Source organism: Pecten maximus, chromosome 1 (genome assembly GCF_902652985.1).
Source record: "Pecten maximus chromosome 1, xPecMax1.1, whole genome shotgun sequence".
NCBI lineage: Eukaryota > Metazoa > Mollusca > Bivalvia > Pectinida > Pectinidae > Pecten > Pecten maximus.
Window position 1 is genome coordinate 48,256,582 of NC_047015.1, and position 15,943 is coordinate 48,272,524.

Genomic DNA, 15,943 nt, shown 5'->3' on the forward strand with positions numbered 1-15,943 from the left:
CTGACCGACAACAAAAGATGATCCAAAAGGAAGTTTGTCCAATCCGGGTGGAGTGAGCGGAAGTATCCGCATTTTAGCTGACTGGTAGAAGCGTAACACCTCGCCATACTTCTGAGACCAAGGGAGAATATGCAGAAGGCTGATGTAGCTGACAGAATCCCATTTCTCGCCCGTATCGAGTCTCGTTACCGACATTTTGTCGCGGAAACCTTGTACATTCGGACCAAAATCCACTGTTACAATCTCCGCTTGGATGTCCTTGCTGGTATATATCAATTTGTGCTTCCGTTCGCCAAGTCGTCGCTTGGTCAGTCTAAGGTAGTCTATATTTATAGGGAATGGATTATTAGGGTCAGAAACAATGGTTAATTCCACCTCATTGACCTCGATGTCTGACCATTCATGTTCGGATATTGTCCAGATGTCTTGCCGTATTTGTGGCGTGAAATATTTAGCAAACTCCGCGGACCAGTTACTTTGTACACCCCTGTAGCGTATAGTTACGTAGAACGGGCTGACCACGCGCTTAAATTGGATAGATAGCACGTGACCGGTATCCACGTCTCCTTCATCAATGGCCGCGGGAGTGGTCGGCGTTTTATCGAAGGCCACACACAACACTGTTATTTGAGAATTATTCATCATGTGATACGTCAGCGAGGCTAGGTTGTTGATAAGAACGCCATTTTTACCTTCTTTCTTCGCGATAGGAACCATAAAATTTTGGAAATTCCAAATTTCATCGGAAGGTGGCACGCATGTCTCATGGTGAGATTCTCTGTGGTTCTCGAAAGACCTGTATCTTGGTAGTACAGCAGAAATCATGTAGAGTTCGACGTTTTTATGGTACATGGGAAGAATAATATTATCCTCTTTCGGACAATTGATGTCATAGTTTTTTCTAGTGAGCGTTATAGACGGTAAATCATCCCTGGTCGGACCATTATCATACATGTTTTCATTCAAACAGAACAAAGAACACTTGAAGAGCTCTTCTTCAAGGAAACGGTCTTCTACACGCACAAAAAGCGAGTCAATCTCTACTCCGTAGAAATCAGTGGAAGTGAAATTGATTGTAATGACGTGATAACCGGAAGATAGCGTGAGATTTCGGCCTACCTGTTCACTAGACAGGAAGTTATTCCATAATAGACCATTTTGTGAAAGTTCCGGGGTTACGATTTCTCCAAGTTTGACGCCATCGATGCTTACCACGAACATATCACTTCCGCCATCGTTCGAATATAGGATATTGTCAACTGCTACCTCCGATTCCGTTCTTAAACAGAAATACACGTGTATGAATTGCCCTTGATTAAAGTTGATTGACTCCTCTCCGGTGGCGTTAAGCCTGTGTATGGCAAATTTGTCCGTCACAAAATTCTCTGCCTCGATATGAAAAACTGTCCCTTTACTAACACAAACCGAAATCACAAGAATGCAGACCGAAGTAATCCAAGCCATTTTGTGGAAAAATAAATTCGTTCTAAATAATTTAATCTCCTCAAATATCACTGTTTGTATGACGTCAGTTTTTCATCATGTCGGTTGTGTAATACACATTAAAGGGATTTTCATCAAGGTTTTTTTCTGTGTTGCACCATACTTATGAGGAGACTCGCGTCCACAAGGCTTGTGTCATGTAGACATGAACGAGTTCACTGCCAATCCATAACGTACGTCTCATTGCTCGCGACGAACCCAGGGTCACGCCTCGTTACCTGACCGTAGCCTGAGCGTCAGGGCTCATCACGAGATTGATGTGTCCTCCCGTTGTTTACGTAGTTAAGACACGAAAATGACTTGTAACATGCGCTGTCCGACCAATGACCTTTGTGACCTTCATGATAAACCAACGAAACCGGCATTTATTCAAGGACCGGCAACCTATTTCATAAACTATACAAGTTATCTAAAGTAATTTTACATGGAATTCCTATTTTTGTAATGCTTTACGGCCAATCGACAATTTATGACCCATTTTAAGATATTGATAATGTGTCTAGTATATTGTTTTTGGTATTTAATAAACTTACATCTCAGATAATAGATCGGTAGCACAGTGGTAACATATTTGTCTTTCACCTCGGCGGCCGGGGTTCGATTCCTCGATCGGAGCCGGGAGGTGAACAGATATATTGGGTCACCTTCCAGGTCACGAGGGTTTTCTCTGGGTACTCCTTTTTCCTCCCTAAGTAAGACCCCTCGCGCGCTTCTATCCCGTCAACAAGAGTGATTAATATAATTTGGTAAAACTTATTTCACAATTGTTGTAAAATATTTTTTTTTTACATTTTTTTCTTCCCAAAAATAGATGTAAATAGTTTGGTATTTAAAAAGATTATGATATATATCTAATTTTCTTCATATAAAATTATATAATTCATCACGAACGGGATAATCACTTGGTGCAGAATCAGAAAAAAAGACAGGAAATGATACAAAACAAAAGAGTATGCATCAGAGCCAAACATAATTTGGTGAAAGTATCTGGGAGTTACTTCCCTTAGACCATTCAGAGAGCATTGCTATAAAAGCTTGCTGAAATGTAAACCTTTTCAATTTCTTGAATAATATTCATTTGTCAGCGACAATGTCAGATTCTTGTGAAAAAAATCCCAACCCCGATGAAGGTTCACAGGGAGGGTCAAAAGAGGGACCTATTTCCCAAGATGTTAAAAATATGCATATTATTTTTTAGAGATGTACCATAACATTTTACTCTATGAAATGATCCATTTAAAAGTATGTTATTCTGACAGAATATACTCACAATTTAACGAAATTTCTAAAAAGACTTAATATAGCAAAAATGATACATTTGTGAGGATTTGTAGATCGTCAATATCCTTATCAACTATTGATAGACTGATAATAGTATTATGATAAGAAGTTATCATACACAAGTTACAATATTAAACTATTGAATATTAAACTATTGATATAAGTTAGATTTATTGAACTTCAAAATGTTTACTGTAAAGTGTCTGGGAACTTATGGATGACAGTGTAGTATCAGTCTATCGATTCGTGCCATCGCCGAATGCTGAACGATCACCAAGGCTCTGTCATTGCACTCTTTGCTTGACAAAGGAAAGAGACGTTTTCAAAAGCTCTCAAACACAGTTTTCAATCGCTGTTTGTGTCTAAGGTAAACATCTTTACAAGTGATAATCAAACCAAGCTGTGGAATAGCATTTTAAACATTGCCTGTTTGCATTTGAAAGAAAGAAAGAAAGAAATATCGTGGTAATCGGAACATATTCGAAAAAGGAAAAGACCCCCCCCCCCCCCCCCCCCCCCCAAAAAAAAAACCCCAACAAAACAAAAACAACAACAGGAAAGTATATCGAACTCCAACATAATTATTTCCTGTAATTCCTGAGCCAGAATAGATCCCGAAAGAATATCCACCTCGAACATCAAGATACTTCTAACCAGCTCTCCTATGGCAACGCAACAGTAGCATGGAAATCAAAGATGAGGATATCGCTGCAAAGAATGGAAAGTTTAGGACCGTTCCTGTTGCTTAAAACTCACTGAGTCATGTAAGATATTGAATACAATCTAGGGCTATTATACTCCAATGCTTCCTAGCTTGTTAAATGTCGATTTTTATCCGGCTGTATGGTAGACTGAAGGCAATTTGTTGGTACCTCATGGTCGAAGACAAATTATTTATCTTACTTTGCATATTTACCGTTAGATGAAATTATTTTTTGTATCGAGCAATAATTGACAGATACCATAAAGATACATACGAAGTGTTCATTAAATCTTGGCAGAGGTAAAGTATATTAAAAAAAGAATATTTACCTGTGTATTCACATGTTACTTTATAGCAGGGAATATCCAAGAAACAAATTTGCACTTGAAACGTTATCATTCAGGTAAGTACATTTTAAGAGTTTCGAAAGAGTCGTTGTCCCTTTTGTACCACTTTTGTCTACGTGAGTACTTGACAACGGCGTCACATTCCAGAACAGACATAAAAATTGACCAGGGCGTTGAACCGACCGTGGGTACGACAATAGGAATGTAAGCAATTGGATTTCACACTTGCGTCTATAGGTTTGTTTTGTATGTTAATTTCTTTATTGCCGAACTTTTTATTCAAATTTCCATTTTAAAATCACAAACGTAAATCACCTTTGCACCCTTTTGACTGGGGCTTCCTGTCGATGTGAAAAGATACTTTAATTGCAGTCAGGTCAATGACTTAACTTTTCTCGTGTAAATCATTGGAACCGTCTGGAAACCAATGGACTCATCTTTGTAACAAAACATGTAATCAATGTGTTCCATTACTATTATTTTTTATTTGTCATTGTAGTTATTTTGCATCAATCTATTTCATTACAGTTCTACATGATCTTATTAAGCACAATATAGACTATGAAGGGTGGCGTTAGGGTCATACATTAAAAAACGGTCCTTTTAAAATTGTCGATTCAATGACAACAATGACAACATCTTATGAAGCACGATATATAATATGAACGGCGGCGTTATGATCACAAATAAAAAATGGTCCTTTTGAACTTGTCGCTGCAAGCTCTAATGTGGTTATTATAAAATGTCACTTCAAAACGATAGAGAATTAGAATCCACAATACATCATAGACCTTTTTCGAAGGAACGTGCTTTGATGACAATAGGAAATCCTAGTAACGAGATAGGTAGATTACAACTTAATACAAAAGAAACCAAGATTGACCAAAAATCGTGATATTGAAATAGGGGTTTGTCACTTTAAATAATGAAATAGCAGATAAATCACTTTCTCCTTTGCTTGAATTAAATGCTATAAACGCATCTCATGGAGATAAATTGTCTTTCAACCCCTGGAAGATGATCAATAAGGAAACAAAGTATCTGAAAAGAATTTGAAAGTTTCTTTATATTGACAATAAAATTCAGGTACGAGATCAAATGAAATTTTCATACACGTTTCTTCGATTGTTCACTATTGATAAAATATGCATAGGTTTTCCGTGGTAGAGACATTTTTTGAAGGATTGTACAAAAAAAACCACACACAATATATCGGCACCTCTCAAAACAAACTGAGAGTTAGATACAGAAGAGCCAAAAGGAATTAAATGTATCGTGCTGCTGTTTCGTCCTTCTAGGACTCGTCAGTGATGTCATGGACATCATACAGCTGTTTCGTCCTTCAAGGACTCGTCAGTGTCATTGACATCATACAGCTGTTTCACCCTTCAAGGACTCGTCAGTGATGTCATGGACATCATACAGCTGTTTCACCCTTCAAGGACTCGTCAGTGATGTCATGGACATCATACAGCTGTTTCATCCTTCAAGGACTCGTCAGTGATGTCATGGACATCATACAGCTGTTTCTTCCTTTTTGGATTCGACAGTGTCATGGGCATCATACAGCTGTTTCGTCCTTCAAAGACTCGTCAGTGATATCATGGACATCACACACCTGTTTCGTCCTTCTAGGACTCGGCAGTGATGTTAAGGGCCTAAAGTGCTGATGATAGCAGGTAACCCAAAAAGTCAAAAGAAACGTCAAAATATAGATGTGGACGTAAAACAGCCCCATAATTCAATAAATTTCATTATTTTAAGAAGGGTTAGTTCCATTTGTATATTTAGAACGTGTTACTTTTCAAATTAATTAAAACGTGACAAGAAATTCATCCCTTTTTTCATCTTTTGTGGTGATCAAACACATTATATATCTGTACTGTTATCACCATGACGTTATATACCTGCAATATAAGAAAGGAAACACCTACAAAAGACCCTTAACATCAGGAATGGTAAATGGTAAAACTTGTCAAATGATGGCGTCACCATGCAGGACGTTAATATTGAAAATAATGAAAAAAAGAGTGAATGATGACGTAATAATGAAGATTTAATTCAGAATCGATAAAACTAGGACGAAATACGAACCAAAATATAGATATGCATGGAGACCCATTAAAAAAGTTCAATGCGATTAAGACATTTGTCGAAACTAAATCCACAGGGACCTGAGAATTTGTTAAAGTCTTTGTATAATTGGACCTTCCCTAGTGTGTAAAGTACATTTTTAATTAAAATTCGATAAAATGACAACCTTCGGTGTCGAAGGGTGTCATTTTTTCCGAACAAAAATATTTTTTTAAAACACGCACATGACCCTAATTTGTTACAATTCCATTAGTGGGATTTAAACAGCTGCCATAATCAAACATATTTATAATACTTTTGTAATTATAATCACCAAACTATCGGCATTTTGACAAGGGGATGTGCCATTTTAATCAGGATGGCGTATCTGACGAGGATGAAATGTCGAAATTTAAACACTTAACATAGATCACATCAATCTGAGTCAATTTCATTCTAGGAATTTCGAATTTGAGCTGTACGTAGGCGTATAAGTGCCACTGCATAATTGTAATTATCCTGTACGTGCAACTTATGATCGTGTACATATAACCTATAACCTTTAACGTAAAACTTGGTATCATGTACGTACAACTCTATATGAGTACTGAACATTTGCGTCACATTCCAGAAAAGACATTGCAATTGACCAGGGCGTTGGACCGACCGTGGGTATGACAATAGGAATGTAAGCAATTGGATTTCACACTTGCGTCTTTAGGTTTGTTTTGTATGTTAATTTCTTTATTGCCGAACTTTTAATCAAATTTCAATTTTGAAATCACAAACGTAAATCACCTTTGCACCCTTTTGACTGGGGCTTCCTGTCGATGTGAAAAGATACTTCAATTGCAGTCAGGTCAATGACTTAACTTTTCTCGTGTAAATTATTGGAACCGTCTGGAAACCAATGGACCCATCTTTGTAACAAAACATGTAATCAATGTGTTCCATTACTATTATTTTTTTTAATATATCATTGTAGTTGATCGATTTATATACAGCTAAGACTTCATGATTTTGCATTAATCTATTTAATTACAGTTCTACATATTCTCCAATCCATTTACAGACTCAGCAATGACAATATCTTATAAAGCACAATATATAATATGAAGGGTGGCGTTAGGGTCATACATTAAAAAAATTTCCTTTTGAAATTGTCGATTCAATGACAACAATGACAACATCTTATGAAACACGATATAGAATTTAAACGGCGGCGTTATGATCATGAATTAAAAAATGGTTCTTTTCAAATTGCCGATTCAAGCTCTGGTGGGTTTATTATAAAATGTCACTTTAAAAATGTTAGAGAATTAGAATCCACAATGCATCATAGACCTTCTTCGAAGGAACGTGCTTTGATGACAATAGGATATCCTAGTAACGAGATAGGTAGATTACAACTTAATACAAAAGAAACCTAGATTGACCAAAAAATCGTGATATTGAAATAGGGTTTTTGTCACTTTAAATAATGAAATAGTAGATAAATCACTTTCTCCTTTGCTTGAATTAAATGCTATAAAGGCATCTCTTGGAGATAAATTGTCTTTCAACCCCTGGAAGAGGATCAATAAGGAAACAAAGTATCTGAAAAGAACGTGAAAGTTCTTTATATTGACAATAAAATTCAGGTACGAGATGAAATGAAATTCCATCATATGCTAGTGTTTACGCCTTACAATTTGAAACTGGGTTAGAAACTTTGTCTGCTAGAAGAAAGAGGAGAAAACTTCAACTTTTGTATAAGATGCATAACAATCAAACTCCAGAGTATATTTCTTCTTTACTTCCCTCTATTGTTCAAGATAATGTTAGGTATCCATTGAGAAATGTAAATGATTATAGAATCCCATATTGTAGATTATCGTCAACTTCCTCTTCATTCTTACCGTCTACGCGTCGTTGTTGGAACTCCCTTGAAAATCCTGTCAGATCGTCGGCTTCTCTTAGCATTTTCAAAAATTCTTTGAAACTTAGAAATCAGATTTCTCCTCCCTTCTTTGGTATCGATGACCACAAAATTAACATTAGTCACACGAAGCTTAGGCACCAGTGTAGTTCTTTAAATTATAATTTATTTCGAGTGAACCTTGCGGAAACTCCGAGCTGCTCGTGTGGACATTTGTGTGAGAATGCTTATCACTTCTTCTTTGAGTGTGGCCGTTACATTCTCTTTCAGAAGTTAAATGATTTAGATTTACATGTACCCTTAGATTGAGACTTTCTGTTATATGGTAATCAAGAAATGTCTTTTAATATTAATTCTGAAGTATTCTTATGTGTTCAACATTTCATAAAGGACAGTAACAGGTTTCAGAAGTCAATCGATTTATATTTTAAAGTAAAACGTGTATCCATTGTGTCTTAAATGAGAATGTTTATCCTTATTACTTGTTTGTTATATGCGTTATACGTTATTGAATGTATGCCATTAATGCTTGTGTTATTTTGTACCTTTTTTATTGCACATCCATTAATTATCTCTCTCTCCCTTCTCCCCTCTCTCTCCCCCTCTCCCCCTCTCTCTTTCTCTATAAAAATATATATCTATTATTCAATACTAAATATGTATTTTATAGCATTTTGTAATTATTTATATGTCATTGTGTTAGGAGAGGGCGTTTATAAGTTGTAATAACTTGTGCCTAATCCTGTTGTAAATTTGTTACAATAAAATACGTTTAAACTCAAACTCAATGAAATTTTCATACATGTTTCTTTGATTGTTCACCATTGATAAAACATTCAGAGGTTTTCCGTGATAGAGACATTTTTTAGAGGATTCTACAAAAAAAAAACCCAACACAATAAATATAGTAGAGCCAAAAGGAATTAAATGTATCGTGCTGCTGTTTCGTCCTTCTAGGACTCGTCATTGACATCATACAGCTGTTTTATCCTTTAAGGACTCGTCAGTGACGTCATGGACATATCTTTTCTCTGATGTGTTGAAAAACAGAAAGAAATAAAAGAATCTAAATCTGAATTTGACATCATTAGAACTGTTTCGTCCTTCTATGGCTCGTCAGTGATGTAAGGGACATCACACAGCTGTTTCGTCCTTCTGGGGCTCGTCAGTGGCATGGACATCATACAGCTGTTTCGTCCTTCAATGACTCATCAGTGATGTAAGGGACACCATTACAGCTGTTTCGTCCTTCAAGGATTCGTCAGAGAATTAGTAGACATTATACAGTTATTTCGTCCTTCAGGGACTCGTCGTTGATGTCATTGACATCAAACAGCTCTTTCGTCCTTCAAGGACTCATCAGTGATGTAAGGGACATCATTACAGCTTTTTCGTCCTTCAAGGGCTCGTCAGTGCCATGGACTTGATACAGCTGTTTCGTCCTTCAATGACTCATCAGTGATGTAAGGGATACCGTTACAGCTGTTTCGTCCTTCAAGGATTCGTCAGAGAATTAGTAGACATTATACAGTTATTTCGTCCTTCAGGGACTCGTCGTTGATGTCATTGACATCATACAGCTCTTTCGTCCTTCAAGGACTCATCAGTGATGTAAGGGACATCATTACAGCTTTTTCGTCCTTCAAGGGCTCGTCAGTGCCATGGACTTGATACAGCTGTTTCGTCCTTCAATGACTCATCAGTGATGTAAGGGATACCGTTACAGCTGTTTCGTCCTTCAAGGATTCGTCAGAGAATTAGTAGACATTATACAGTTATTTCGTCCTTCAGGGACTCGTCGTTGATGTCATTGACATCAAACAGCTCTTTCGTCCTTCAAGGACTCATCAGTGATGTAAGGGACATCATTACAGCTTTTTCGTCCTTCAAGGGCTCGTCAGTGCCATGGACTTGATACAGCTGTTTCGTCCTTCAATGACTCATCAGTGATGTAAGGGATACCGTTACAGCTGTTTCGTCCTTCAAGGATTCGTCAGAGAATTAGTAGACATTATACAGTTATTTCGTCCTTCAGGGACTCGTCGTTGATGTCATTGACATCATACAGCTCTTTCGTCCTTCAAGGACTCATCAGTGATGTAAGGGACATCATTACAGCTTTTTCGTCCTTCAAGGGCTCGTCAGTGCCATGGACTTGATACAGCTGTTTCGTCCTTCAATGACTCATCAGTGATGTAAGGGACATCATACAGCTGTTTCGTCCTTCAATGACTCGTCAGTGATGTTAAGGACACCATACAGCTGTTTAGTCCTTTAAGGACTCATCAGTGATATCATGGACATCATACAGCTGTTTTGTCCATCTATGAATCGGTAGTGATGTCATGGACATCATACATCTGTTTCATCCTTCAATGTCTCGTCTGTGATGTCATGGACATCATACAGATGATTCATCCTTCAGGGACTCGTCAGTGATGTTATGGACATCATACAGCTGTTTCGTCCTTCTGGGGCTCGTCAGTGTCATTGACATCATACAGCTGTTTCGTCCTTCTATGACTCATCAGTGATGTTATGGACATCATACAATTTTAGGACTTGTCAGTAATGTCATGGACATCATATACAGCTGTTTTGTCCTTCTAGGACTCATCGGTTGTGTTATGGACATCATACAGCTGTTCCGTCCTTCTAGAACTCATCGGTGATGTTATGGACATCAAACAGCTGTTTCGTCCTTGAAGGACTCGTCAGTGGTGTTAGGGACACCATACACCTGTTTAGTCCTTCTAGGGCTCGTCAGTGTCGTGGACATGATACAACTGTTTCGTCCTTCAATGACTCATCAGTGATGTAAGGGACATCATTACAGCTGTTTCGTCCTTAAATGACTCATCAGTGGTATTAGGGACATCATACAGCTGTTTAGTTATTCAAGGACTTGTCAGTGATGTTAAGGGCCTAAAGTGTTGATGATAGGAGGCAACCAAAAAAGTAGAAAGAAACGTCAAAATTAAGATGTGGTCGTCCAAAAGACTTATACTTCAATAAATTTCATTATTTGAAGAAGGGTAAGTTTCATTTGTATATATAGAACGTGTCACTTCATATTTATTCAAACGTGACAAACAATTCAACCCTTTTTCATATTTTACATCAAACACATTATTTATTTGTACTGCTATCACCATGAAGTTATATACCTACGATATAAGAAAGGAAACACCTTCTAAAAGACCCTTAACAACAGGAATGGTAATTGTGTGCTTTCCTATTGTTATTTTTAAGTTCTGAACAATTTTGGGATTGGGCGAAACACATTCATATTAAGATATACACAAAATTTGAGTTAAACATTTTTTTTGAAAGAAGTCATTTATTTCTGATAAATCTGATTGAATATTACTTTAACAACAACAACGATTCGTCGTCGATAGTAACAACGACGACGATGGCGACGACGACAGTAACAACGACGGCGACAACGACAGTGACAACGACAATAGCATTAACAATGACGACGACAATAACAATAACAATGACGACGACGACACCAATAACAATTTTGACGACGACAACAACAATAACAATGACGACGACGACAATAAAAATGACGACCACGACGACAATAATCATAACAATAACGATGACGATGTCAATAACAATAACAATGACAACAACAATGAAAACGACGTTGACAATACAATTAAGAATGACGGCGACGACAACAACGACAATAACAATGACGATGACGACAATAACAATGACGACAATAAAAATAACAATGACGTCGACAGCAGCAATAACAATGACGACGACAATAACAACGACGACAACAACATTAACAATGACGACGAAGATGACAATAACAACAACAATGTAGCATGGTACTCGCGCGGCAATACTTCTATTTAAGAATTCACGACAAAGCCTATGTGGATATCTATATTCCGGTTGCCAAAAGCCAGATAAAGAAAATATGCAACACTCGACAAGAAAGACACAATTGAATAGAAATAAAACTTTTTAAGAAATATGTTTGAAACCTTACGAATGTCTGTTCTTGAAGGAAAGTTAAAGGGAAATGTCATTTTACGCAGAATCCTGTATACGTAACTACTAGTTCTATACAATGCTCTGTATGCGTTATAGGGATGAATACATTGTCATCGTTGCCCTTGTCGTGCACAACAATCCTGGTTTCTGGTGAAAAAGATATTCAATAATACTTTATAAATTCCTTTTTCGCTACTATACTTAATTTATGCAAAGCTTCATTTAAAGCTCTGTTGTTATCCTGTTTTGGATATATAAGAAAACATGTCAAATGATGGCGTCACCATACAGGACGTTAATATTGAAGATAATGAAAACAACAGTGAATGATGACGTAATAACGGAGATTTAATTCAGAATCGATAAAACTAAGACACAACACGAACAAATGGAGACCCATTAAAAAGTTCAAGGAATTTAAGACATTTGGCGAAACTAAATCCACAGGGACCTGATAATTCAACACAGTCTATGTGTAACTGGACGTTCCCCAGTGTGTAAAGTACATTTTTAATTAAAATTCGATCAAATGACAACCCTCGGTGTCGAAAGGTGTCATTTTTACCGAACAACAATATTTTTTAAAACACGCACATGACCCTAATATCTTCCATTTTCAATAGTCGGATTTAAACAGCTGTCATAATCAAACATATTCATAATACTTTTGTAATAACAATCACCAAACTATCGGCATTTTGACAAGAGGAGGTGTCATTTTAATCAGAATGGCGTATCTGACGAGGATGAAATGTCGAAATTTAAACACTTAACATAGATCACACCAATCTGAGTCAATTTCATTCTAGGAATATCGAATTTGAGCTGTACGTAGGCATATAGGTGCCACTACATAATTGTAATTATCCTGTACGTGCAACCTATCATCTTGTACATACAACTTATAACCTTTAACGTACAACTGGGTATCTTGTACGTAAAACTGGGTATCTTGTACGTACAACTCTACATGAGTACTTAACATTGGCGTCACATTCCAGAACAGACATTGTAATTGACCAGGGCGTTGAATCGACCGTAGGTAAGACAATAGGAAATTAAGCAATTGAATTTCACACTTGCGTTTATAGGTTTGTTTTGTATGTTAATTTCTTTATTGCCGAACTTTTAATCAAATTTCCATTTTAAAATCACAAACGTAAATCACTTTTGCACCCTTTTGACTGGGGCTTCCTGTCGGTGTGAAAAGATACTTCAATTGCAGTAAGGTCAATGACTTAACTTTTCTAGTGTAAATCACTGGAACCGTCTGGAAACCAATGGACTCATCTTTGTAACAAAACATGTAATCAATGTGTTCCATTACTATTATTTTTTAAATTTATCATTGTAGTTATTCGGTTTATATACAGCTTTGCCTTCATGATTTTGCATTAATCTATTTCATTACAGTTCGACATATTCTTCAATCCATTTACAGACTCAACAATGACAATATCTTATAAAGCACAATATAGAATATGAAGGGTGGCGTTAGGGTCATACATTAAAAAATGTTCCTTTTGAAATTGTGGATTCAATGACAACAATGACAACATCTTATGAAACACGATATAGAATGTAAACGGCGGCGTTATGATCATAAATTAAAAAATGATTCTTTTCAAATTGCCGATTCAAGCTCTGGTGGGTTTATTATAAAATGTCACTTTAAAACTTCTAGGACTTGTCAGTGATGTCATGGACATCATACAGCTGTTTCGTCCTTCTACGACTCGTTGGTGATGTTATGGACATCATACAGCTGTTTCGTCCTTGAAGGACTCATCAGTGGTGTTAGGGACATCAAACAGCTGTTTAGTCCTTCTAGGGCTCGTTAGTGTCATGGACATGATACAACTGTTTCGTCCTTCAATGACTCATCAGTGATTTAAGGGACATCATTACAGATGTTTCGTACTTAAAGGACTCATCAGTGGTATTAGGGACACCATACAGCTGTTTAGTTATTCAAGGACTTGTCAGTGATGTTAAGGGCCTAAAGTGTTGATGATAGGAGGCAACCAAAAAAGTAGAAAGAAACTTCAAAATTAAGATGTGGTCGTCCAAAAGACGAATACTTCAATAAATTTCATTATTTTAAGAAGGGTAAGTTCCATTTGTATATCTAGAACGTGTCACTTCATATTTATTCAAACGTGACAAACAATTCAACCCTTTTTCATCTTTTACATCAAACACATTATTTATTTGTTCTGCTATCACCATGAAGTTATATACCTACGATATAAGAAAGGAAACACCTTCTAAAAGACCCTTAACATCAGGAATGGTAATTGTGTGTTTTCCTATTGTTATTTTTAAGTTCTGAACAATTTTGGGATTGGGCGAAACACATTCATATTAAGATATACACAAAATTTGAGTTAAACATTTTCTTTTGAAAGAAGTTATTTATTTCTGATAAATCTGATTGAATATTACTTTGACAACAACAACGATTCGTCGTCGACGACGATAGTAGCAACAACGACGACGACGACAGTGACAACGAAAATATCAATAACAATGACGACGATAATAACAACGACGACGACAATAAAAATAACAATGACGACGACGACAACAATAGCAATGACGACCACGACGACAATAATCATAACAATAACGACGACAACAACAATGACGATGACGACAATAACAATGACGACAATAAAAATAACAATGACGACAACAACAACATTAACAATGACGACGACGACGACGACAATAACAACAACAATGTAGCATGGTACTCACGCGGCAATACTTCTATTTAGGAATTCACTACCAAGCCTATGTGGATATCTATATTCCGGTTGCCAAAAGCCAGACAAAGAAAATGTGCAACACTCGACAAGAAAGACACAATTGAATAGAAATAAACTTTTTAAGAAATATGTTTGAAACCTTACGAATGTCTGTTCTTGAAGGAAAGTTAAAGGGAAATGTCATTTTACGCAGAATCCTGTATACGTAACTACTAGTTCTATAATGCTCTGTATGCGTTATAGGGATGAATACATTGTCATCATTGCCCTTGTCGTGCACAACAATCCTGGTTTCTGGTGAAAAAGATATTCAATAATACTTTATAAATTCCTTTTTCGCTACTATACTTAATTTATGCAAAGCTTCATTTATAGCTCTGTTGTTATCCTGTTTTGGATATATAAGAAAACGTATCAAATGGTGGCGTCACCATACAGGACGTTAATATTGAAAATAATGAAAACAACAGTGAATGATGACGTAATAACGGAGATTTAATTCAGAATCGATAAACCTAGGACACAACACGGAGAAATGGAGACCCATTAAAAAGTTCAAGGACATATGGCGAAACTAAATCCACAGGGACCTGAGAATTCAACACAGTCTATGTGTAACTGGACGTTCCCCAGTGTGTAAAGTACATTTTTAATTAAAATTCGATCAAATGACAACCCTCGGTGTCGAAGGGTGTCATTTTTACCGAACAAAAATATTTTTTAAAACACGCACATGACCCTAATATCTTCCATTTCCAATAGTGGGATTTAAACAGCTGTCATAATCAAACATATTCATAATACTTTTGTAATAACAATCACCAAACTATCGGCATTTTGACAAGAGGAGGTGTCATTTTAATCAGGATGGCGTATCTGACGAGGATGAAATGTCGAAATTTAAACACTTAACATAGATCACATGAATCTGAGTCAATTTCATTCTAGGAATTTTGAATTTGAGCTGTACGTAGGCGTATAAGTGCCACTACATACATGTAATTATCCTGTTATTATTTTGTACACACAACTTATGATCTTGTACGTACAACTTATCATATTGTACATACAATTTGGAATCTTGTACGTACAACTCATTATCTAGTACGTACAACTTATTATATCGTACGTAAAACTGATTATATTGTACGTACAACTTATTATATCGTACGTAAAACTGATTATATTGTACGTACAACGTATTATCTAGTGTGTACAACTTAGTATATGCTAGGTACAATTTATTGCATTTGTATCTTGTAAGTACAACTTATTTTGTCTGTACAGCTGATTTTACGTACATATGGTTCCTAACGTTACTGACGAG

The 15,943-nt window shown here is 36.4% G+C and overlaps 1 protein-coding gene across 1 annotated transcript; it reads left to right on the top strand.

Moving 5' to 3' along the window:
- The first annotated feature begins 1,798 nt into the window (after window positions 1-1,798).
- Window positions 1,799-11,704, top strand: LOC117315621 (glycosyltransferase-like protein gnt13). The gene is made up of 2 exons (XM_033869932.1): window positions 1,799-1,917; window positions 11,227-11,704. Exons 1-2 carry the CDS (start codon window positions 1,799-1,801, stop codon window positions 11,702-11,704), a joined length of 597 nt encoding a protein of 198 aa, XP_033725823.1.
- The last annotated feature ends 4,239 nt before the right edge of the window (window positions 11,705-15,943 follow it).

Coding starts and splice junctions, on each gene's coding strand:
- LOC117315621 (XM_033869932.1), top strand. CDS start 1,799: ATGACTTGTAACATGCGCTGTCCGACCAATGACCTTTGTGACCTTCAT. Junction 1,918..11,226: donor AACTATACAAGTTATCTAAA/GTAATTTTACAT, acceptor CGTCGTCGATAG/TAACAACGACGACGATGGCG.